The following is a 25,270-nucleotide window of genomic DNA, read 5'->3' on the forward strand; positions in this document are numbered from 1 at the left end:
AGGGTTTTTCACTGGATTCACCCCTCTTTCAGGTTACCCACACCAACACGGCCGCGGCTGGAGGAGCTCCTGGTGCCGCAGAGCGTGTTTGTGACAGCACAGACCCGTCAGGACGAGGGTACCCAACTCCTGGGAGACGCTCAGCTATCGGGAGTGCTCGTCGCCTTCCCTTACGGGGAACAGAGAAAACCTGGGCCAGCGCGGCCGCGCCCGCAGAACAGCGTCCCCGTACTTATTCTCTTGGTCTAATTCTCATCTTCGAGCGACCAGCGACAGCTTGGTGGAACAGCTGGTGGATTAGTCTCCCCGACACACTTCCCATCCTGATTTATTTCGGGGCTGATGGACGCGTTCCTCCTCCGCCAGCAGCTTCGCCCCGCGGCTGCGGATCCCCACGCGAAACGGGGCGGCGGGTGGGGAACAGCTCGTGGGCACGCTGCGAGGGCAGAGCCCAGCCCGGTACCATCGGGAAGCGCTAATTAAATGTAAAATCTAGAAGGGCCTCGAATCTGTTGACGATTAATTATTTTAAATTTTAATTTTAAAGTATACATTGCAATTTAAGTTATATAGAATACAGTTGTATAAAATATAACTGTGTTTTCAAAGTTAAGAGCTATTGTCCATAGACTTTGCTATGCAGGAGTCACTGGAAAAAAACTGAACAGACCGAATAGAAAAAAGGCAGAAAACCCCAATACTAGAGAAATCCAGATTTGCTCCTGCCTGTAGTCTCAAAAAGCCACAGCTCAGTCAACAAACAAATAGCAAAACGGTGGCAATCATCGCAAAAAAAGGACAGGTGCTAAAAACCAGCTGGGGTAACACCGCGACCGCTGCAGATTTCTGAGGCATCAAGGGAAACGTGAGGGAGCCGAATAGGAAGCGATGCTGAAAAGAGATGTTAGGAAATCCTCCATCCAGAGAATTTGAAAGGACAGGCAGGGAAAGGGGAAGAGAAGTGTGAAAATAAGAGAGGGAGGAACGGGCCCCGTGATGCCCCCAGGTATTTCATGTGCGGATCCTGCCCGGGCAGCCCTCGGCGCGACGCACAAAGGGGGCCTTCTTCCGAGGAGAGAGCGAGCCAAGCAGAACATTCACCATGGCTAATTAATTTAGGACCCTCAATTACAAGTAGGATCTTGTGACACTGCATTATTTGTACCCTTTTTCTTCTTCTTTTTTTTTTTTTTTTTTTTTTAATAAACAAGAAGCAGATAAGAAGCGTGACACCTTTAATGGCTTTACAATGGCTTTCCTGCCAGCGCCGCACGCCTGGGGGACCTGCCGAGAGCATCCCGCGTGGAACGCCCGCTCCGGGCCTTTGAGAGTCCCCGGACCCACCGCTCGCCCCTCGTCGACTCATCACTCACTACCCAAGAACATCCTCCAGAAAAGCACCAGAAATGGAATCGCTCCAAATATCCAAAGGCAGGCAATCTCCCGTTTCATTTTAAAACAGGATTCGCTTTCTCAGCCGTCGGATTCGGGCAGGAGATGCCCAGCATTACCGGACAAAAACCAGAGAAATAAACAACGCTGTGTTGTTTGGTTTTTTTTAAACTGCAAAGGGAAAAAAGCTGTTGTTGGTAGGCCGCAGTACGGACAGATTTACGCGCTAACAACCACATTAAAACAACACAGCTCTGGCGCAAACTCACACGCAGCGACGCAGCTCGGAGAGGCCTGCAAACGTGTCGACGGGGAGCTGGGGACCTTCACGCGAGAGCCAACCTCACCGAAGGCAAACGCTACAAAACCTTGAGAACCTTCGGGGTGAAACCCTTCGGGGCAAACCCAAACGGCTCCCCCTCCTTCCCTTGCAAACCAGGGGAGACCCTGCCGCTCTCGCAGGCGCCCGTGCCCGTAAAGCAGCCCCTCCACGTGTGCGGTTAGCCACATGTCTACGGGGAATAATGGGATCATTCTTCCACCCACCTCAGCTCTCCTGTGAGATCGCCCAGGGCACTGTCCTTCCACAGAAACCGCACAATTCTCGTTTAAAGGAACAAAGGACATGCTTTGAGTGAGCAGACTGGAAATAAGCATTTAAAGCCAAGAGTTTTATCCCACTGCATTAATACCAAGGGGATAACTCCATGGAGGAGCGTATCATAAAGACCACGATCAACCATACTCACTAATACAGCGCATGTCCATGGTTTGACAGCTGAGTTTATCCCTGACAAGTTAACTTTTGCAGTTTGGGAGCTACACCAGGCACCTCCGGGGAAGGTGACCCCACCGCCTGGCCCCAGCACCACGCTGGGACCCAAAAGTCAAGGGAAGATGGGACTGTTTGCCTTCACCAAACCATGCTCGAGTCCCTGCAGAGAGACTCCCCCTCTCAAACACAGAGGACAGCAATACGAGCTAATTTCACAGTACGTATGCAAATCTGATTGAGATTTCCACCTCACATCCCGCACTTGGCCCAGAAATCCATGCCAAGGAGAAGACAAACGCACAGCCTCCGAAGAAACGTAGAACAAGAGTATCCAGCTTGTCATGAGCCCTTGGTTTGGCACAACAAAGCAGGTCAATGGAGGCCTAACCTTCTCCAAAAGGAAGGGTTTGGGATGCTCCAGTACTGTAGGGAAGCACTAGATGGCACTCCTAGAGATGGCCTAAACCTGCGGCTCAACCGCGCACGACTCAGCCCCATCTCTGGGCCCAGGCCACGGTCTGATCCCGGAGGTCGCTCCCAGGTGCATCTGCTGAACGCCTCAACAATACTAGCTTCCTTCCCAGTTTTCTCTCCTGGGACGCAGACCATCATGCACCCAGCAAACAGGGCCACAGAGCCACGAGAGCTGTGCCATCAGGAGCTGAAGCTCTGAAGTCTGGTTTCCTACAGATCTGCCTCTGCGCATCCTTCTCTTCCACCACATCCCGTTCCACCACCTTTCCCATGACATCAACGTCATGGCACCTCAAGGTGCCCCAGGCCTCAGCCATGCCCACAACACCCTCTAAACCCTCTTCCCCTTCCACCCGTGTGCCAGGTTTTCCTTCTCCAGCAACACGGATCACATTTTGTCTCAATCATACATCAAATGATCCTGAGATGGCGGTGTCCACAAAACTCCGATCCTGAACTGTCAAAACTCTCACACGTGGAAGTATTTATTACACTGGAGCCCCACGGACACTAATGAAATTCCTGTCATTAGTGAAGTTGGAGGACCGCATCCCCACCGCGGCTCATCTGATAACCACAAGACTAGGAACTGCATCGGTGGCTCTAAATTACTTTCAATAAAGAGAAGTCTTGGATGCCTACTGAACAAACAGACACCTCTGCAGGCCTAACCCAGCATTTTGGAAGATTAGTGACTCGTGACATCGTGGTTGAGTCTGGCTCTCGGACCAAAGGCTGCTTTAAATGAAAAATTAAAAAGGAGGAATCTTTCCTGCCAGGCAACTAAACGTAAAGCACATTCTTGAGCAAACATCAAAAGTTTTAACCATCCACTAAACTTGGGCAGCTTGGGTACACAGCAACTTCAATCTGGCAAAACATGAGCCGTGCGTGGAACCCGGAACCCACGCTGCGCCGCCAAAGGAATGCTGGGCCTCGAGAGATGGATCGCTCTTCTGAAGAAGATAAAGTATTAAATTTCTGCTAAATCTCAAGCAATAAAATTGAATTCAAACTTTGAGGGAAGGGAATGAAAAGGCCGATGCATAACTGTTTCATAAAATTTGTGTTTAATTTACTGGAGACAGGCCATTTTCTAGTTTATCAAAACCAGCTGGTGTCATAGGCATACACTCACGGTCCCGTAACATGGATACAATTTATCCCGCGAAATCTGTAAATGAAACAAGACAAAGCTCTCAATATCTTTTATAATAAATTCTTTCAACAGGTAGAACCAAATCCTGAAACAAGCTTTCTTAACGGACTACAATAAAAAAAACAGCAATCCAAGAGTTGGGCTCTCTGAGAAGTCATAAAACCATTAAAAACATACAATGCTAAACGGTGAGTTAATTACTACCCACTGACATGCGAGTCCCCCCGGACACAGCGATGGCCAAAAGGTGCACGGAATTCTTCCCAAGATGTTTTTACAAGAGTGTATTTTGGCTAAAAATCAAATATTCCCACGGCACCTGGCCATCATCTTTCCAGCAGGTACTCACACAGCGCACATCAGACACGTACGACGGCACACTGGCTGGCGAAGGGTGGGTCATCTTCAGAAACAGAGGCTTAGAAAGTGGCAACTAGACGCATGGACAACTCTTGGAGCTACGGCCGAAGTGGAGGTTCTCCCTAAGAGCAAGCAGGTCAAGTTTGATGCTCTACTGAAATCCAAAGCTGGTGATTATTGTCGAGCTCTGTGTACCCGTCTCAGTACAGAGTCTTTCTCTCCCTGCCTCCCCAGCTGACTACACAGGCAGCATTCTGGATGGCTTCTGGTCTTTGGTCATCACATGGATGACATCAACATTTCAGCCACTCTTCCAGGGTAAAAATCACTGCCTAGCTTTTTGCCGTCTTCAATCCTGCACTCCAGCAGCAGTGTCTGAGGGCAGAGGAGAGATTACACAAATTTACAGCTGCTTTACCTCTAAATGCAGAAGAAAAACTGGGAGAGTAACTGGGCCACTCATCCCAGAGGGACCCTAAACCCAGCTCTGGTGCACGCAAATGCAATACCCATAAAACCAGCGTGTTGTGGAGCCTCCTGAAAGCAGACACGAAAACACCCACTGAGGGTCCATGGGGGGCCATGTTTCCCAGTGCGAGAAGTCCTGCAAGAGAGGTCAGGGCTTGCTACCGTGTGGAGATCTGCCTGACCAGGGCCACGTGAACACCAGGCTGTGGAGCACACCTCCCACGGGCCCTAGAAAGGACTAAAAGTCTGCATGGAAAGACACGACGGTTACGGTTGTACAGTGCTTTTATGTCATGCACTTTTGGGGATGTCAAAGCACGCTCAACGCTGGGCTCCCCTGCCAGCGAGATGCAAGGCTGGGCTCCAGCAGCCTGCAGCCACTGGAGAGGACGCGACTGAAAAAGCAGCAAAAGGTGCAGTAGGCTGGGGATCACCTAGGACAGCTTAGAGGGAGGCAAAACCTAGCGCTCCCCGCGAAGACCTGGCGAAATGAGTGACGCTAACAAAAAACACGAAGGGATTTCACCCACTCTTGGCCACCACGCTTAGCCAGGGTGGACCAGCACCTCAGCAGCACTAAAAAAAGCCCAAATCTGGTACAAAGACGCAAGCTAAGCTCAGCATCAAGAGACTCCACGGAGTCCGTCCAGCCTGCGGAGGAGGGCAGAGCTGCTGGCAGGCACCAACGCAGCCTCAGGGCAGCAGCGACCCGTGCGACCCCACCGCCCCCTCTCCGCGAGCCAGGGCCAGGACCGGCCTCCCCAGCCCACAAAGGGCTGCCACAGGGTCCCTACAGAAACCAGCACCCTGCGCTCCAACTTATCTCTACATTTTCCAGTATTTAAGGGGTTGCTTGTGTCCTGTTTTACCGCAACGTCCTCATTGCTCATCAACCCCTTAAACATGAGATATATCCTCAAAATCCCGTCTCGCATCCTCACCGTCTGCAGCATCACCTCCCAGCTCAGAGCCGCGCTCGCTGTAACAGACAGCCCTTTGTTCCTCCACGGCGGAGAGCGCGTAACCTATCCCAACCCAAAGGGAACTATTGCTTTGGTGTACAGTGTCAATCGAACTAAAGTGCCAGAGAAACAGTAAGAAATTCCTGAGCGCTCTCCTAAAAACCCCCAGCCCAAACGGCTCCTGTGTAGGTGACATATAAGATTTCGTAGAAAAGGAAACGTTAGAAATCCAGGAGAAGCCAGTGACATCTTAACTAGCAAATTAAACCCATACCGCGCTGGGTGCGGAGGCAACCCTGCTAAAAGCTCATATTATGGCCCAAAGAGAGCGCTCACAGAGGGAGACAGGCTGAAAGGTCTCCAGCCCGGCATGAGCTCCTGGGAGATTTGCTGGAGGCAAATCCCATAAAATGAAACCTGGACTCATCCTTGTCAGACAAAACCGGGAGACGGTGCCGCGCGAGGAGCACGGCCTGCGGGCAAACACCCGCTCCTGCGCTGCGGCTCCCCCCTTGCGCCCTTCGGGCCATGCAGGGGCCCGCTCCGGCCCCCGACCCTCCGCACGGGTTGCTCTTCAGTTCCTCCACCCAATAATTTACAGGAGGCACAGATATGGAGACAATAAACAGCACAAAGCCACGGATAAAATCTTCAAAGGCACTCGAGTTGCTAAATTGCAACAAAAACCCCTCCCTGTACTGATCTTTTACAGCCCTGACAGCATCTTTTCCTTTTTCCTACAAGAAAACAGATCAGCTACAAATCTCAAAGGCTTTCTAGTTGAGAAAGTTTTGCATTTAATTACAGAACGCGACACAGGCGGCTTTCGCCTCCACGCATCCCCGAAAACTCCCCTCCACCCTCGCCCGTCGGCTCGACAAACTCATCACAGTAATGAGAGAAAAGCGATGGCCTTGATGTTAACCATACAGCCAGGCCTTACAGGAGCGATAAAGCAACGGGAAGCTGATCTCCAATATTTAAGCGGCTAACCGGCCACGTTCATTAACTACCGCCAGCCTTCTCGTCCCCCCAAGGTAATCTGCCAACGCTCGTCTGCTGCGGCACGGCCGGGTCACGCGTGTTGCTGCTGCGTGTCTGGCACGGACAACCGCAACAGGGAGTCGTAAAAAGCACTGCGAGAGCCTGCTCGTGGTTAGGAAAACACACGGCGGGAGCGACCGGAGGGAAACTGCACACAAACATGCACAGAGGAACACTAGTGATTAAACGTTCTGCAGAAGAGAAACGCACTGATGCGGAGAAATGGCTTTCGGAAGGTGCATTTCTGCTTACGTTTCTTACCAAACTTCTACAGGAAATCCTCAATGATGACAAAGCGCAGACCGTGGTGAAATTCAGACTAGTGGCTCAAAGAGTTAAAGGATTGCCCTTTTAAACCTTGGTGTGCGCCGGTTTCTGGGAAACAAAAGGATCAACCTGCTGGAAACGCTCAGCACCTCTCAGCAGCATCCCACCAGGGATCGGCCGAGAAACGGTGAGCGGCCCAGCCCTTCCCGACTGCTCCCGCCCTGCAAGGCCGCGGCGTGGGGACTGCTGGCAGGAGGAAATCCCGTCTGGCAGAAGAGCATCCCTTTAGGAGCGCTGGGCACGAACCAGGGCTCCCCAAGGCTGAGAGGGGTCAGCTGCGTCCCCTCAGAGGGGCCAGGTGCTGGTCCTCCCGGGCACCCTCAGGCTCACTCTGACAACCTCTGCAGGACCTTCCCCAGCCTCCTCTGGGAGCACCGAGGGCGGGACAAGAACCGCTGGAAGAAGTTTCTTCCAGAGCACCCAAACTCACAGGTCAGCTCACTCAGAGGTGCAGGAATTGGGAGAGGCACCCTCACATGAACTCTAATCTCAGCAAGTTACAGAAGCAAGGTGCTTTCTACACAATAAAACCAAAGTTCAATGAGGAAAGTCAGGTTTGACCGGCTCTGGGAAAACTCTCCTTTGATAACTACACGCTACATTATCCTTCCACCTCTTCTGGCAGCAAGCAGAGCTTACCGCAGTTTGCTTTGGCTCCCGCTGCCTCCTGTCAATCCCCTGTGCGCTCCGATCGTTCAGGTTCAGCGTTCAAGAGGAGGAACGGGCCGTGAAGCGCCCGTCAGCTCTGTTTACCAGCAGCGCCGGCGAGCAAGGGCAAAGGCAGATGGCACTGCGAGCTGGCAACCGCCGGTTAGAGACCTCGGGGTTCGACCCTGTATCTGCTCGTGGGGCTCGCTCTGTAGCTGCTGGAAATACTCTGTATGATGATTTGCAGCAACTTAAAGTGTGGCAGCCACAATAAAAATCATTAACGAACGGCATAACGAGTTAAGAAACATTCTCAGCCTGTTCAACACCTGCGCCAGCGTTCCCAGTCACTTGGCTGAGTCGAGCAGGACAGCGGCTCACAGCATCTGCCAAACCTGGTACTGAAGGGCTGCTAAAATTGCAATTAACTCCTGGAATTAAAATATTTCACTTATTTGCCTCGGGGCCAAGGGTAACACATTCAAAGCAGATTTCCACTGTGGGCTGCTTGCAAACTGTTAATTGCAACTATTGCCTTAAGGACTCACCAGCCCTACCTCATCTGGTGCAGAGCGCGGGCCACCTCCTGCGTGGGATGCTACTTCCACTGCTCAGACAGATGACAGGAAATTTTATCCAACAAGACGAATACCGCTGCAAGGCCCTTGAGCTACCAACAAACCTACGTGTTCTTCGTGGCAAGCGATGCAGTCAGACAAGTGGGTATTGAGGCCGAGTCACATTTTCTATCTCAATAAATGCTCTTTAAACAACACTATTTGCACAGCAGAATTCGCTCAGCTCCAGCTGTTGCGGGTTAATGTCTCCTCGTGCTCTCCTCTGCAGAAGGGGGACGGCCTGACACCCAGAAGTTAAAAATTGGTATTAAAATTGGTATTTCTGCTACGGGGAAACGTGGGTGAAAAAGGTTGTGGGTCCCAACTCACCAAGGCAGCCAACAGCTGGGGGAAGAGCTCAGCTGGCAGCAGGACTCCAGATGTTAGCGAGTTCCTTGAGGATGGCGAGTTCATTGAATGAAGCTAGAAGAAGAAGAAAAAACCCTTCTCCTTGCTCGTCCCACTGAGCTTTAGCTCAGGGTCCTCAGCAGCCGACGGGAAACCCCAGCACGCAGACCAGGCACGGCGGTGTCACCCTCCGCGGCGGCGGGGAAAGGTGGGCATTCCCGCACCTCGGGCTGGGATTCTGAACCGATGTATCGACTGCAGAGAGCGACAAGCTTGTGTTACACTCAAATGGGTCCAACGCGACGGTTCGAAATTCAATCTTGTCTCAGGCTAACTGGACAGGATCCAGCTCAGTTCTCTCAAACGCCTTGATCAATGCCAAAGCAATAAAACCCCTTTTAGCCATCGAGACGGCCAGGCTGAAAGGGAAGAGGAAGAATATGAGCCTTGGAAAATACAGATAAGTGAATTCATGAATATGGGTGAGATAAATGCCATTTTTAATACAAGTATTTCCATAATGCTTGCACGGCAACAACTCGCAATCCCTACTTTTCCATGTAAATTGGTCGAGAGGTAAAAGCTTCCTATGAGCACCTGGAGCAGTCGAGGCTTTTCCCTGGAATGTGGTACGACAGCACGGGTAAGAAAAAGTTTTACTTCTTTGTCTTGAGTTATTTTGAGACAGACTAGAAAACCTGGTTACAAAATTGCTTACCTAGAAAACCCAAGAAGTGAATGAAATGGGTCAGAGCTGCAGATGAGAACGCTCCTAACTCCGCGAAGGGAAACCAGTATCCCACATCTGACTCCACACATGAATTTCATAGCTTAAATCAAATAAAAAAAAAATAGGAATGGTTGTCTTGTTTTAAACTGGCAGGGAAAAGCTCCTTACTACTGTTATCTGAATTTTATCACAGATGTTGCCATTGTTTCATTGCAGGACAAGCGGCACTGTACAAGAGATGACGGGATGATTCCATGCGTAAGAGAAGAGGGCAGTAACTTCAAACCTGAAAACACGGATCCTGCCACAACGTGAACAGAACAAGCCAAAAACCAGCAGCTTTACTGATCTGCTGAGTTTTCAGGGTTCAAAGAGCTAATCCACACTGAGCTACCCTCCCAGCTTTTATGTATAACACGCACCAAAAAAGATAAGCAAATTATATTACATTCCATGTAATTACAGAAGCTCCCGATTACACACCACAATTTCTAGGCAGTCCAGCAAAGGCCGTGCTTTCCAGAACGGCGATTCCTGAAGTGAGCAGTAAATCAGCTTCTGCTTGCCACTGATTTGAAACTTTAACCTATAAATTAAATTAATAAGAGACAAAGGCTTCTTTTGTGCATTCGCAAGCCTGTAGGATTTTACGAATAATAGGACTGGAAAGTGATTTATATTCCAAGATTAAAGGTCAGCTTGGCGCACACGACTTTGGAGCAAAACACCGCAGCAGAGACTGGCTGTTAACTCATTCCTGCACCACCCTAACGCCGTATTCCTCTTTTCACAGCGTCACAAGGGCTCGCTGGGAGCACTGCAGTAGCTGCAAGACAAAAAAAAACTGCATTGGAGAAATTAATGGAATTCTTCCTGATCTATGGCAGGGAGGGAATTGTGTCGCTCCATCAGCCCCTCGATTACTGAAGTGACATTACCCGCGTGCCGCCGCTCACATCAAGTATACGTTCAAGACGGAAAGCTTGAAAACACAGAGAATTGCATGGGAACAGCTTAAATTAAATGTAAATAGAAGATATGCAGATAATTCAGACTTTTACCAGCAAGCGGAAGGGCTCTACTGTTTCTGAATTCTGCCACCGGCTGGTCCGTCTCCCAGGCAGACCAACATTTCTGCAGAAATAAAACTTCAGGCTGAACTTAAAACTTTTGGTGCATGCAATAATACGGTGTTAACTGGAGAACTGGAACAGCTTCTTCTGGTTATTCCCGTAAGAAAATCCTTGTAAGAGACCAGCAGAGGAGATGCACAAACACACCCACCGCTGGGCATGCAGCTTCACCAGTAGAACTTTGTGTGCCTGCTGTTCTGCAGGCAACAAATCCAGTATTTTACTTATTAAATTAGGACAGACTTATCTACTATGTGAAAATTCATTAAACCATTTAACACATTTAATAGTCAAAGAAAGATGAAACAGTAGCACGTTTTCATAATCTGATGAAAATGTAATGTGACCTCCAAAGAAGAAAGCACCCGCTCGTAAACCAACACCCTCTTTGTTTAAACTCTCTCTGCCATTAAAAGCACATCCTTATTTTGCTTTCCCTGGAAAAGCAGATGGCAAGGATGCAGGCTGGTTTTTTGGATAATTCAATGATATGTTGGAGCTCTGTGTGCACCATGATGCAGCTGATGCTACATGAAATCGCAGCGTTCAAGTTTCAGTTTCGCTTTAGACTTCTGGGCCGTTGAGAGCAAACATGACGGAAAAAGAGGAGCACTACATTTTGGCAGACACCAGCAGTTTGCACCATCCTGAAGGTCTCTGAAGGAAGGGAACTGGGATGATGGTTAATCCTCTACAAACACTGGGGACGGTGGGAATGGATGAGAAGACCAGCTCTGCCTAGACTGCAGCTGGCACATCGCTCGTAGGAGAGCACAAAGGATGGTACTGAATGTGCGTGCATGCCGGGAAGGATGACTAAAAATTAGGATACTTATCGCCACGGAGACCAGTTTTGGCCGTTCCGACGCTTCAGGAGTGGGTACACCTGTGTGAGGGCTCTGGGCAAGGTCTGAGCAAATCCCACGCTGGGTGTGGAGGCTGCCCCATCAGGGCAGAGTGTCCTGGGCCAGGCAGCCAGCCCCGCCTCATGGACGTGGGCATGGAGCCTGCAGGACCAAGATGCCAAGGAAGAAATAGAGGAGCTGCTGAGAGCCCATCAGGGAGGCCAGCTGAGCAGTTTTCATCCATAAAGCAAGAGAGAACAGATATTGGTCTTGCAGAGACCAGAAAGCTCTTCAGTTTTCTTCTACCATTTTCCCCTCTCGTTTCTGTCTTCCAGATAGCACTGAAATTTGTCATCTTTCTTCTCTTTGCAGATTTCTTAAAACACACCATTAACTAGCTCATAAATCCACAATTTAAATAATTATTGGAGCATTGCCTCCGTTATCTTCAAAGCTGACAAATCTCCTGGGTCCTGAGCGTTTCGTGAGTGGCAGATTATTCCCCACAGCCCCTGGCAGGCAGAGGGAAGTGATGGGCTCCGTCGCTCCTGTCCGCTGGAGAAGCTGCTCAGCGGGATAAAGGCCACGTACAGGGCGAGAGCACGGGGAGCTGCCTAAGTGGCTGCGAAGGGGGCTGTAAGGATTAATCGAATTAGGATTGAAAAAAGACCAAGGGGGTGGACGGGGAGGAAGGGAGAATATTTAAGGCAAGTGATGGGGGTCCTGGGTGGTCCGTAAAAGAGTCTGAAACAGTGGGAGAGTGTAACGAAGAGATGAAATGCAATAGTTGTACAGGAAGCTTTCACCAGGCTTAAAATAAATCCTTAAGAAAAACAGAAAAGAATCCAGGAAGAGGAATTGTATTACTGCCGAACCCGGCATTGGCATATTCCCAATGCATTTCCAGCGCTTGACTGACAGTTCTGCTGCCGATCCCGGCACTGGGAGGGATCACGTCTTCCTACGCCTCACAAACCTCCAACGGCTCACAACAGAAAGTTCCCTGGGGGGCATTTCCACTAAACTTCTGCTAGTTTATCCTGGTTTGGTTTAATATTGCTGAAAATCAGGGGAAAGCTGGAGCAACCGGTGGGAAGCAGTGGGTGACCAAGCAGCAGGTGCCACTTACTTGCCTGGCTTATACCGAAGCGAGAATCACTTTATTTTTCACTCGTTTAATACAGTTACTTTTGGTGAAGAACCACACAGAGAAAAGCAGTTCTTGAACTGCACCAAAGGGACAAATCAAATCCCACAGCAGAACCAGTGCTGTGCCACCCACGGTAGCTGGCGTCTGGGAGGCATCGCTTACTGCGTGCCGACCCCAGCCCTCCAATTCCCGACGATCATTTCCTTTAAAAGTCATCCTGAAAGTTTCCCTCTCAGCACCTGCTTACGTCCAATCTACTGCAGCAGTATGTGGTTTCCTGAGCCCCGGCCAAAGATGCCGGGTCTGCTTTATGCCGCTGCTCAGCAGCTCGACCTTTTCTTTTGGCAATTCCCTGACCAGACACTCCTTTCCCCTCTCCTAAATTCCCTGCTGGGATCCTGGTCCCGACGAAGCCGACGGCTGAACTGATGCTGACTTTGAGGTGGTTGGGAATCCGCTTACCACTCCTCTGCCACGTCTGCTGCTCAGGGTAACACAAGCCAGACCCTGGACCAATGCTGGCTGACAGGAAACCCACGCTTTCACTGGAAAGCCACTTCCCTGCCTCCTCTGCTTGGAATAAAACATCACCTACCATGTCCCTGCAGGCAGGAAAAACCTGTTTTCATTCTGCTTAAGGTCCAAGGTTACTAACTACCTTAGTTCATCTGGAGCATCCTTTGACTGTGGAAGACCTGTATTCCTTTTTGCTTTTTAAAAAGCAGCGTAACTGGGCAAAACCGTCCGTATTTATCATTATGCCTTCTAAAACTGCAATTCCGCAAGGACAGTTACACCTCTGAAAAAGTACTGCTTCACAGCTTTTGAGAACTTGCACCTCACTTTCAGAAGCACTGATCACCTGCAGCAGAACGCGTTGCCGGCGCCCAAGCTCTGGAAAACCTGGCCTCCTTTCGACGGATGCTCCGCGGGAAGTTGCAGCCACCGAACCTCTGCTTCTGCCAGCAAACCCGACCTGTGCAAACCAAGCGATACCTAGCTTCCCATGCTGAACACAAACTCCACCTTTAAAAGCATTCAGTCTCTCCCTTTTTAAGCGACGTGCACATTTAACTATTAGAACAGCAGAGCCCGGCCCAAAGCTGGGAATAACAAACATTTCTAGCGAAGTGCACTCAAAGGTATCTCGCACCCAACACAGGGCACCTGGGATCCGTCTGAAAACCTGTCCCAGACAGAGACCTTCTTGCAGCAGCCTGATACAAAATCCAGACACAGCTTTTCATGTCGTGCTGACATTTATCTGCCAATATTCTTGCTTCACGCACTTACCTTATGATGGATCTTGTGACTTAATTGATCGCAGGCAAGGTCAGGAACCGGCCCTTCTTCCAGTGCCAGCACTGACATCACGCAAATCACCAAACACCAGAAGAAAGCACCTAATCCACAGCTTCAAATCCACGCTGAGCAGCCCTTCGCTACGTGTGAACGAGGACAACTGGTTTTTCAATTATGCCTCTGAAAAGGTCATTCTTCAAAACTTATCACCAAATGGGGGGATTAAAAAAAAAAAGAAAAAAGAAAAAACCCTCTGAACACAAGCATGCTCTTCCTTTTGGAATCAGCCACATTAACTCAAAGAACAGCTTGTTTTTACAACCGGAGATGAAAGCAAACTGCATTAATAATCCACCACGGCAGAATCTTGTTTCCTCCCTGCTCTCCTTACAGGGGACTCAGCAGCAGCAGCTTTGGCTTCTCCGTGGCAAGTCGTCCACTGAGGGCAGAGATGGACCACAACTCACTTCACCCCTATTTTCACAGGAACACATCCTCCAGATGACAAACGTTACTGCTTCAAGTAACAACAAGCCGTGAGCAACCCTGGAAACCCACGGCACATCTACCAAATCTCACGGTCACTTCTTAAAACCCTCCCAGGTGCTGAGGGCTGGCAGTCACCCTGCGCTCGCAGCCACGTGTCCCTCAGCGTTGAGCTCAGGCCCTGCAAGCACAGACCGCTGGACTTCCTTACCCTTTTCTAAGGCTTTTGGAAAAAATCTGTATCATTTCCCTACGTCAAGGCTGAATCTTGTCCCTCCTCCAAACCTCAACCAATTCTGTGGCAAACGTCACCTGGTAACGCACGTGCCGGGACGCGGAAGCAGCCCTGACCTTGGTAACCCAACCGCTGAGACCCAGCACCTCCGCTCCCAAGGGGAACCAGCAAAATCCATCAGCAAAACCATCCAAGTTCACGTCCTGCGTGGAGGAAGGAGCAAAGATTCAAGTTATTCTGCACTCAACGAAATAAAATCCGACCCTTTCATACCAGCAAGGGGGAAAGGCGCCAAGCAACCGTCCCAGCCGTGCCGCGCCGGGAACACCGAGGTGGGTTCTTTGGTTTCCCTTCGGTGGCTGTTGCGAGGGGAAGGTCTGTGCTTCCCCCAGAAAACAGCAGTGTTGGAAAGCCACCTGTCAAACCCGAGCTCCCACAGCCAGGCCAGACCTGGGAGCTCCACAGTGAAGCCACAGCTAGGAAATACATTTTGTTGGTCTTAATAATTCATTATTGCAACCACCGATCCCGGCAGGATTCACCTTTATTGTCTTCAGAACGGAGAAAATTCTGTGAAGTGCCAATGACTGTAAACTTAGGACAAAACAAGTATTTTATAATGTTATTAAAAATACAGAACTCCAAAATGCTTTGCATGGTTACTACTTTTAAATATTCTTGTTTTCTGTTTAACTCAGCACTGTTTTCCTCACGTTAATTTGGAACTTTAAAACGTATGTTGTGAGTGCAAGATTGAGTACCTGCTTTCCTGCTAGCTAGGCACATTTTCGCTTCCAGCAACACAAACCGCTGGAATGAAGCCCATCCTGAGACACCAGGGATCGCGAAAGCAGATCATTTTCCTATTTATCAAAATGAATTGCTAGATACTATTCACTTTTTGTCTCATAATAGGTTGGAATAAGCCAGATGAAAAGTCTAACAAGGTCTAATACGGGGAAGAGAAGGGAGAAAAGAAATGAAGAGGCAGTTAAAGAGCAGTTAGAGCTTCCTCCTCATCCTTATCAGCACAGCCATCAGTCAGCAGCCCGCAATTAGCTACAAAAGGCATTGTGCTGGGAGAGCCGCTCCGGGCACCGGAGAGCTGCTGTCCGCGGAGCACCGACTGACGGCCTCTACTTACGAAAAACAGCCACAGAATAATTAGCGACAATTTGTACAGATCAGAAGAAGTGACCTTTGTGGCTGCGCGGTGTCTTACAAAAAGAACAGAACTTCTCTCAGCAGCACTGACAACTTCAGAACCAAAATGTGATCAGTTATTAAGCAGAGGTTGGTTCAGCAAAGTCCTGCTTGGTGGCAACCGACCCAACCTGAGCTCCTACAGATAACTCCATAGTGGAATCAAATCCTGGGTCTTACTTCCAACACCGACAAAGATTTTGTTGCTTTGGGAACAGGTTTTTATTTTCCCTTCCCTTCATCTCTCTGCCTCATCCTTGTGTCAGTAGTAAACTTGTCTTCCTAGCCTGGCTTCCTGCACCAAAGGATGCAAATCATCGAGAAACTCTTGGATAAAAGGCATTCCCTTCAAAACACCACTTAAAAAAATTATCTTAAAATTTAAAATATAAAATACGAGGTGTTGCCATTGTGAGGGGAAGGGCCACAGGTTCCTGGCCTGGCACACGCCACGGCTCGCACCCGCGCAGTTAGGGTGCAAAGTTGGCAGAGGAGGAGGAGGATACTCTCCGCCACGCACTCGCCTGCCCCAACAGCTGCTCCGGCAGCTGTTCCTACCAGTTGGTGGCTGAATTTTACAAGATATCTGCCTGTAATTAAAAAGCAACAATACTTTGGCAGCCATTATAAAAACGCATCGCTGGATTGCACCCCACAGGGAGGATTTCTGCACGGGAATACGGGGAGACGCAATAGATGCGACCACGTAGGACCTGCCCATTTCTAAACCCCCAAGATGATCCGCTTAACCGCTCTGCCAAGACCACTACCAATATCCAAAACCACGGGCTGCGTTTGGACTGGTTGCGGGTCAGAAACGCTCCTCTCCTGCCTGTGCCACTCCACCCTGCCCCGTGCCAAGACATATGGCCGCAAGGTGCTCGGAGCATAAGCGCGAGGGCGGAGAGCTGCAGGTTGGGTGGGGAGATTTTAAAACACAGGTCTTGCATAAGAGGATTTTCTCCATTTGGAGCACGTTAAGACATTGTGCTTGCGCCAGCTAAGCCCAGAATTAGCAAAGCTCGGGCCAGATAAAGCTTGGCAGAGGAGGGAGCGGTAAGAGGCCCCTGGGGAGCAAGCTGGTGCTCCCTGATCCCACGCCGGGCTCACAGACCTGGTACCTACCAACGGTGGTTGGAAAGCTGCTCCAGCCCACACCCGGACAACGTCCTGCAAGCTGTGCAAGCTCCAGGAACAGCCTTTAGTGGCACAAAACCCTCTGTAGCAGACTTTTTCCCTGGTCCATATGGCAGCCCGGCTACGGGAGGGAGCTGCGGCGCTCTGCAGCGGGGGAAGGATGCTCTCTGGAGCAGGCAGGGACAGGCAGGGGCACGGGGACACGCTCAGCCGCATCGTGGAAGCGGCTCTCTCTTGCCCAATGGGCGGGATGCCACCGAACGCTGTGGGATCCATGCCACGCGCTCCAAGTGGAAGCAGAAATCCAGCTCCAGTCTGCAAACCGCTGCACGCATATTTGTAAACCATTGTGTACACAGTAGATAAATGCTTAATAATCATGATGACAAACAGACCTAAAACCCAGAAGCAGCTTCCCTCTGCATTAACTGCATCCGGAACAGGTTCCACCAAGCAAAACCTCCCTTTGACTGGGAATTTCTAAGGGGGAAAAGCCATCTAACCACAGCCAGCAGTGAAACGACGGCAAACCCAACAAACAAAGCCCATGGCACGTCAGACCCCGGGACTCCACTGGTGCCCGTCCATTTTCACGGGCTGATGTGGACACCACTGCATGAGAAGCTCCAGAGCGCAACAGGCATCAGGAGCCCCAACCTGCGTGCACACCAGGGTGCAAACGTACCCACCTACCCTGGAGCCCCTGGCCGCATGAGCAAAAAAACTAATGCAGAAGGAGGTTAAATTCCCTTCACGGTTGTCTTGCCAAGCTAGGATAGAGCTTGGGACTCTTGCCACCCAGAGGCATGATTCATCTATCGAGCGTTTCTACCCTCACCCCTCATTCCAGCCTCCAGGTACTTTCAGCGTGCCAGGCTGCGTACGGCGGCGTAGCAAACTCTTCCCACCTCCATCAGCGTCTGCCTTTCTCTTCCACACCGACTGGAGCCCATCTACTCCCCAGGGATCCGAGCAGCGTCAGGCTGGTAGGAAAATACCTTTCCTATGTAAACCATGCGTTCCGCCATTTCCCTCTCCAAATTACACAGCGTCACAGATCGTAAGCCCTCTAAACAGAGGGTCTTCAGTTGAGGACCAGGTCTCCATAAAGGCTGGGACTAAGGCTCTGCACATTAGAAAGGAAAGCGGGAGGAAAAATATGCTCTGTTTAATTACCCAAGCCATAACAACATTTTACTATTTTACACACGATTCCCAACAAAAGTGGAAATGTTATTTTCCACGAGCATGGCTGCTGGTTCTACTACAAATAAATAGTCCGGGGCGCGCTCACCACGCGAGAGATGGAGGCCATGTGTTTTCATTAATCCTCTTGGCAGAGGAGCCCATGTAGATTCCCGTGTAGATTTTGGACTGCAGCTCCGGACTGGAACAGGAGAGCTGGGGTGGCCAACATACATCACAGCAGACTACTTTTGGCCCTGGGCCACTTGCGAGTTGGTCCAATACCCAGTTCCATCATCCTAATTACGAGCAGATTCCCAGCTTCCTCCCTCCCTCACAGAGGTATCTTCACCTTCACCCTCTCCTCCTTCCCTCTAGCTGGCTGAAATCAGCAGGTGACTTGCAGTCCTTTGTCTGTTATCGCTGGTAGACAAAGTTTGGCCTCCTTCATTTTCCCTTTATTGCAGCCTCTTTTGTGCGGATTAAAATAATTGATATTGATAACGTGATCTGCCCCCTGCCCCTGTTCCCAATTACTTGCACAGGCTGGGGATCCTGCCTTATGGATATGACAGGAATGGTCTTAATTAGCCTTCTGGGCTAGAGAACCGACTCTGGTTTTGATTTGAAATATTTGGGATTACGCAGGCTGACTGTTGCGGGCCGGGGTCAGCGGCGGAGCCGGCCGGGGGATTCTGGGAGGCTCGCTCTGAGCCGGCTTTTCTCTGCTGCCAGGTGCCCGGCAAGACCGAAGGACAATTTACCGCAGCCGCCTCTGTGCTGGGGATTAAGAACAGCAGTGCTGAAGGGGCTCTGCATCCAAAGTTTTACTCAGAATGAAGCAGGACATGGACAGTCCAACAAGAGCTACCCGAGCAGCAGCCTCTGTAAAAGGTCACCCTTGCATTCCGTGGGTGAAACCTCGTTAAAAGTAAATGATAACAACAAAAAAAAAAAAAAAAAGGAGCATTAGAGCTGAAAAGGCAGATACAGCTTTCTGGACCTGCAAAATTCCATTTCAAAATGTGCAAGCAGTTAACCCAGTCACAGGAGCAAAAACCAAAAGCACCAGTGCCTGGGAAATTGATAGATTTTTTTCCTATTTTGGGAAGAGAAACCCCAGTCCTGTAACAGGACTGACAACATGGTCCCTGGCACTCACATGCGATTCTCTTCGCACAGGGGTGGAAAGACAGAGGTCTTGTCCGAGCGTCCCTGTTTCCGGTGCTCAGCGTGCCTGTCCCGTAAAAAGAAATTCATAGACAACACCTCGGAACACATTCCGCAGGTCAGAGAAGCCCGGCTCTGCCTGGTTTAATTGGAAGGGGGAAATGGCTTCCAGACGTGACGAAGGTCCGCTGAGAACGTCACCCTGAAGGCACATCCCCAGGGACCGACGGCTCGGGCCTTCCGGTGGAAAATAACCGTGGGTGAGGCACGAAGAGGCGCCCAGGTCTCACCAACACGGGACAAGTGCAGCACCAGAAACTGCGCCAGGCTGAGGCTTTGCAGCCTCACAGAATCACAGACTGGTTTGGGTTGGAAGGGACCTTCAAAGCCCATCCAGCCCAACCCCCCTGCCAGGAGCAGGGACATCTCCAACCAGATCAGGTTGCTCAGAGCCCCATCCAGCCTGGCCTGGAATATTTCCAGGGATGGGGCATCCACCACCTCTCTGGGCAATCTGGGCCAGTGTTCGACAACCCTCAGTGTAAAAAATTTTTTCCTAATATCTGATCTAAATCTGCCTCCCTCTATTTTAAAACCATTACCCCTCGTCCTGTCATTCTAACAGACGTGGCACCCGCACCCGCTCCTCAGATGGACGCGGATTACAGAAGCGTTACAACGCAGCGTGCCATTGCCAGTGGCACGATGTTGATCTAGAGAAGGGAATATTCTGTTTCCTTCATTAAACCAGGGCTACTTGCCCAGTGGAGCATCGTTGTATGCAGCAATTTCTTTCTTATTTACCACTACACAAAACACAAATGCTAAAATATCGGTAAAAAGAGAGGGAAAGCTCTGTAATCAAAGAGGAGACAACACTCAGAGCCAGAACACAAATGACAGATTATAATCAGAATGCAATGTAATCGCTGAAACAGATGTCAAAAAGATAAAACCCTGTAATTCTGACCTGCCAGCGATCAGCGCTCAGCATCTTGCAGCGCACCAGGATGCTGTACTGTCTGCACTATGTCCGATTTTGGAAGCGTAAGCAGAAGGCGTTCAGCTCAACGCTACGGAAAAGCCCTTTCCGTCCCCTCCTGCAGCACTGTTACACAGGGAGCTCTGGGCACGGCTCAGGTTTGCTACTGAACCAGTCCAAGATGGGGAGGGGAGGAGAGAAACCCGTCTTTTCGGAGTGTGGTTGGGAAAAACAGCACCACTGAGCTGGCGCACGGACAGCGCCTGCGTTGCCAGAGACAGAAGGCAACAATAAAGAAAGAAAACATGGAGAGCTGCCTGACAGAAGAGAAATGGTTGGAGAATATTTTCCTACCAAATAAAGCAGATAAGAGTTTTAATCAGTTTTAACGTGCAGATCGCTCACCTCGTAATGATAATCCATGCAGGTTAACTCGCGCCAGCAGCGATCGCCTCGAATTTTAATCAGCCCCTGGGGAAAAAAAGACAAAAAGTACGTCACAAATGATTTATTTACTTTACCTTGTATGTCAAGGCATTACCTGAAGATGCCAAATACTCTGGTGAAACTACAGGGAGAGGCTGGAACGACCCCCCCAGAGACCCAGGGCACATCTGCACCCCAGGCCCAGCCGCTTGACCCTGAGGGAAAAATAACACGAGAGCCCCAACGCAACTCCTTCCACTGCCTTTTTACTGAAAATCTGACAGAAAATCCTTGTGGAATACACCACGTCACTTGAAGGGTGCTGGGAGATGCTTCACCCACAGTCTGCAGAGCGGCTGGGAGCAGCCCAGTGCTCCCAGCACTGCTGGGTACGGGGCCCGGAGGCACAGAGCACCGAGAATCCATAGGAAAAGCCTGAAAACCAGGCTCTGCCTCTGGGACGTTTCTGTATAACAGACCTAAAATTTACCTGCAGGCCTAAGCCCAGCTGGCATTCGCAATTTTAAAATCCAGATCCAATTCTCCCTCTCGCAAAGCCGCCCCTGCCGCTGAAAAAGTAACAGCGACACAGACCGGGACGGGGACCCCGCAGCCTCCCCAGCCCTGAGCTGGACGCAGAGATGCAATCAAAGTAATTAGAGAAACAAAAGAGGCGCAGGGGAAGGAAGCCGACAGATCCGAACACAGATGAACGCGCTAATGACAGGCCTGCTCCACCTCAGGTTAGAGGTTGGCCACGAAATGAGCAGGTATCCGAGGCTGCTGTGCACTGATATTCCAGGGCAACAAGAGGGTGAAATTTCCAAATCAGTGGGTCCATTCCAGGGCTGGCAGCAATATTGGGATTAAATTTCTTCGCCTCGGTGATGAGGAGCAGAAAGGAATCAGTCGTCCACGGCAGGAAGGACACCTGGCCAGGGATGAGCCCGCTGGCAGGAAGCCTGGCAATCAGGCCGCGCCAGCCCCGAGGTATGCGGGTTCCGCTGCCGCTTTGATGTGTGGCGGAAAGGTCCCTGATTAGGATCACAATATCCCAAAATTGAGGAAAGCTTCGCTAGTCAAAAGGTTGAACCAGCTCTATCATCTGCATACAATTAGGGGTACTTGCCTACCTCTGACATTGCCCCTAATTATAATGTTCCTGCCTTCCTCAGCCGAAAAATACGTGGAGTTTCTGTAAAGATCCATGGCCGGCTATGCCAGGAGCATCCCAAAGCTTCTGTACGTGTGCAGTAGGAAAGGTTTCCAAGAAAGGAGCAGGAGATCCCAGCACTACAGCACATCCTGGCCTATTGGTTTCATCCAAATTGCCCAAAAAAAAAAAAAGAAAAAAAAAAAGTCTTCACTTGCAACATTAAACAAATTCTAAATTCCAGTTAAACAACCCCCCCTCCCAAGTAAATACACAGAAATATCCCGCTCCAAGGCTGTACAGGGGCTGTACGACGTCCGAGAGCCCAGCGCTGCTGAGGGGGGAAAAGAGGGGACAGAGCAGAGCCCAGTGACTCCCAGCTGATACGACGGGATCAACTGGGAACGACTATTGACCGTTTCTCCTGATACAAGATATAAAAGCCATCTCACGGAAGGATCGAGTGGCTGGATTAGGAATGAACAAAAGATGGACTTTTTACACCACAAATCACTTACTTTAGGGGAGCCAAAAGTACAAACGTGTTCGAAAGGCATGAGACTCATTCCCAAAGGACAGGCTTGGGGGAACTCTGAACACAACCTCCTCCCTGGAAAGTCCCTGACCCACTCCACGGCCAGGAGCTGCCCCAGAAGATCACTTGATGGTTTATGTTCCTCCCCAGGCAGCTGTTATTGGCTGCTATTAGAGACAATATGAGAAGTCAGTTGGACCTTGGGCTTAACCCAACACTGACTCAAGCAAATAAAGATCCACAAAAGTAGTTACAAGCCTATTTCGCAAGTAAATAGGAAATAGGCATCTTCCTTGGTCTGAGCCTGCTACTGAAGATGTTTAGATGTGTATGTCTTTGTGAACAGGGCTTCACCAGGGCTATTTGCAGCCTTAAATCTCACCTGTTATCAGGCACATTGCTGAGCTCAAGCAGACTTCACCCATCTGATGTTCCAAATTATTTCCTTTTTTTTCCCCTAGTCATAAAAAAATGAAATATTTTTCATGCCAACGCTAACTGAAGAGGACAGCAGACAAACTATATCACACATTTTCAAAATCCATGAACCCAGACAATTTACATCCTGTAATTTTTAGCCAAGAATAAACCTAGAGAACCTGGTAGAGTTAAGGCAATAAAAGCCCAAACTCCTCGTGGCAGATCGAGGGAGTGGGATGGAAGTCCCCGGCGGCAGAGCCATTTGCGCACAATACCATCCCGTCGTCAGCGACGAAAACGCCAGATCAGGCCCCAGCAGCTCTCAGTGTCAACGGTCGGCTGCAGGAAAAGCATCGCCGCGCCAAGGCAAACGCTAGAGATGCCACGGAGCAAATCGACGCCGCCGTGACCAGCAAGGAAGATCAGGGAGATGTGATGAAGGGTAACCATCCGTTTACAGAGGCGATTGATAAGGGAGGTGGCAACAAGGCAGAGGTTTCTGTGGCGTCTGACGCAGCTCCGCACAGCACAGGAGCGAGGAAGGGCACCGCAGCTGCACGGTGCACGCTCCGTCCCCGGGGCCGGGCAGCCTGCGGGATGCTGGTACCCTCTACATCCCTGCTGACCTTCAGACCCGTGAAACTCCCCAAAAGCTACACGAAAGCCCCAGCACTGGCCCTCCCAGTAGCCCCCACAGGGAAGAGGCACCTTCAGCCCTCACGCACTCTGTCATCTTACGCAGGCTGTAATGGGAACGGATGGGGCCACGCCAGGATCTCAGACCTGGAAATACCCTGGCCCAGGTATTTCTACCTTCCCTGCTCCATCTTAGCACCACCGTGAAAGGGACGCCCCGCACCAGCACCGCAGCTCTGCGGCGTCGCTCCCCAGCGCGTTACTCAGCAGCTCCCATCGCGTTCTTCTCCATCACTCTGCGAGGGCTGGAGCAAGGGGGGCAGGGACAAGACAGACGCGCTGTCAACAGTCAAGGCTTCATCCCCCCGCTCCCCGAATCATCTGCAGCTCGCTCTGCCCCTCCAACCTTTTCTAAAATTACAGGATGCGTCGATAGCATCTCTCAGGATGTGCTGCAGCCGGCAGCGCTGTCAGTGGCAGGACAGGCGCTAAGAAAGGCTCTGCGCAAGAACGCCGGGATATTAAAGAAGGACAGCTATCCGGATGACCTTCCCCCCTGCCCTCCCCAAGCTGTTATCAAGCTCTATTACTCAGCAGGGATAATTAAAACACCTCTACAATAGAAAAGCACCATACTGAAAACCAAAACCTTTCCTGCAACGAGTCGCTAAGGGAGTTAATCACACTTTGTTTACTATAAAGCTTTCCAACAGGAAAGTCACTTAAAGCTCTTGATATCAAACCTGTTTTTCAGCACAGAAAACTCCCACTCCCACAATCAGGAGGCGTTTCAAGTCGCCTTTACCCTGCTGCTGTCTTCCAGTCCACTCCCACTCCCACACTGGCATGCGAGTTTTCCACTGTTCAAATGAAGCTGGACCGAGAAACAAGAGCACGTAGCGTACAAAAATCCAGGTGCTCTGAGCTTCGTCTCTGCTGAGGAGGCCACAAAAGGAGACTGAGCCATGGTGGCTCCCTAAATAATCCTGGAATTGCGGATCCCTGGGTCTGGGCACACCTAGGCCGAGCTCTGCCGTACCTCACTGCTCCACGCTCACACGGACTTTGTCTTCACACACTCTCCTCTAATTACGTGGCTTCTGCTGGCATTTTTGGAAGTCGGCTCCTGTTCTCTGGAAGATGCAAACTTAGTTTGAGGAACGGTATCTGGGTCCACGGGAGCACAGGAGGACAGAAGGGGGAAGGGAGGAAACAGGGATCCCCACATCTGCTGGAGTTCAACATTCACTGGATTTCTTTCCGTCTGCTAACAATTCCCAATCCATTTCCAAGATTTCTCTGTGTATATTGAGCTGGCCCGGACTCCACAGCTGCAGCAGATTACGCTGCCATACGACAGATCAAAGCACAGGGAAAAACCCCCATTCCCTGCTCACAGACAAGCGGGGGCCAGGGCATCTCTGACGCAGCCCACCATCCTCTCTTTGGACGAGGAGGGGACCTGCGAGGGATCCGGCTCCACGCCAAGCCCGGTCCCCTTCCATTCCACCCAACTGTAATTTCTCCCTGTGGTGCTCAAGCATCTCCAGGTACCGCGTGTTTTGTGATACAACATCAAAATCCATTTGTTAGCCCAGCGCTAATGACCGCTGCCGGAAGTTGGCCGTGCTTACAGGTAGGCACTACGCAGAAAAACATTCCCAAGGGCAGCCGCTGCTAACTCCCAAGAACCTGCTGCTGCACGTGGGGCAGGGTCTTGCCAGCCCCCCTTTACTGAGGAGCTGAGCTCTTCACTGAGCTCCAGCTGCTAGGTGATAAAAAAAATGACAGGAAAGCGTTTACCCGCTGCAATTCACCCTGAACACCGGACCGCACCTCAACGCACTAAACCATCCCAGCTTTTCCGGCTCTTTGGAAGCATCCCGACGACGCGAGTACAATAAGACACCACCATGAAGAAGAGCAAAGCTTTTCTCATCCCGCTTTCAGCTCCTTGTCCAACACAAC

The 25,270-nt window shown here is 50.5% G+C and overlaps 1 protein-coding gene across 1 annotated transcript in view; it reads right to left on the minus strand.

Moving 5' to 3' along the window:
• LMF1 (lipase maturation factor 1) overlaps positions 1–25,270 on the minus strand; it is a 184,867-nt gene that overhangs the window by 92,949 nt on the left and 66,648 nt on the right. The window contains exon 5 of the mRNA XM_086760184.1: positions 20,538–20,603. Coding sequence (XP_086616310.1) covers positions 20,538–20,603 — 66 coding nt within the window. The remainder of the gene's footprint in view (positions 1–20,537; positions 20,604–25,270) is intronic.

Source organism: Chlamydotis macqueenii, chromosome 15, assembly GCF_036417535.1.
Source record: "Chlamydotis macqueenii isolate bChlMac1 chromosome 15, bChlMac1.mat, whole genome shotgun sequence".
Taxonomy (NCBI): domain Eukaryota; kingdom Metazoa; phylum Chordata; class Aves; order Otidiformes; family Otididae; genus Chlamydotis; species Chlamydotis macqueenii.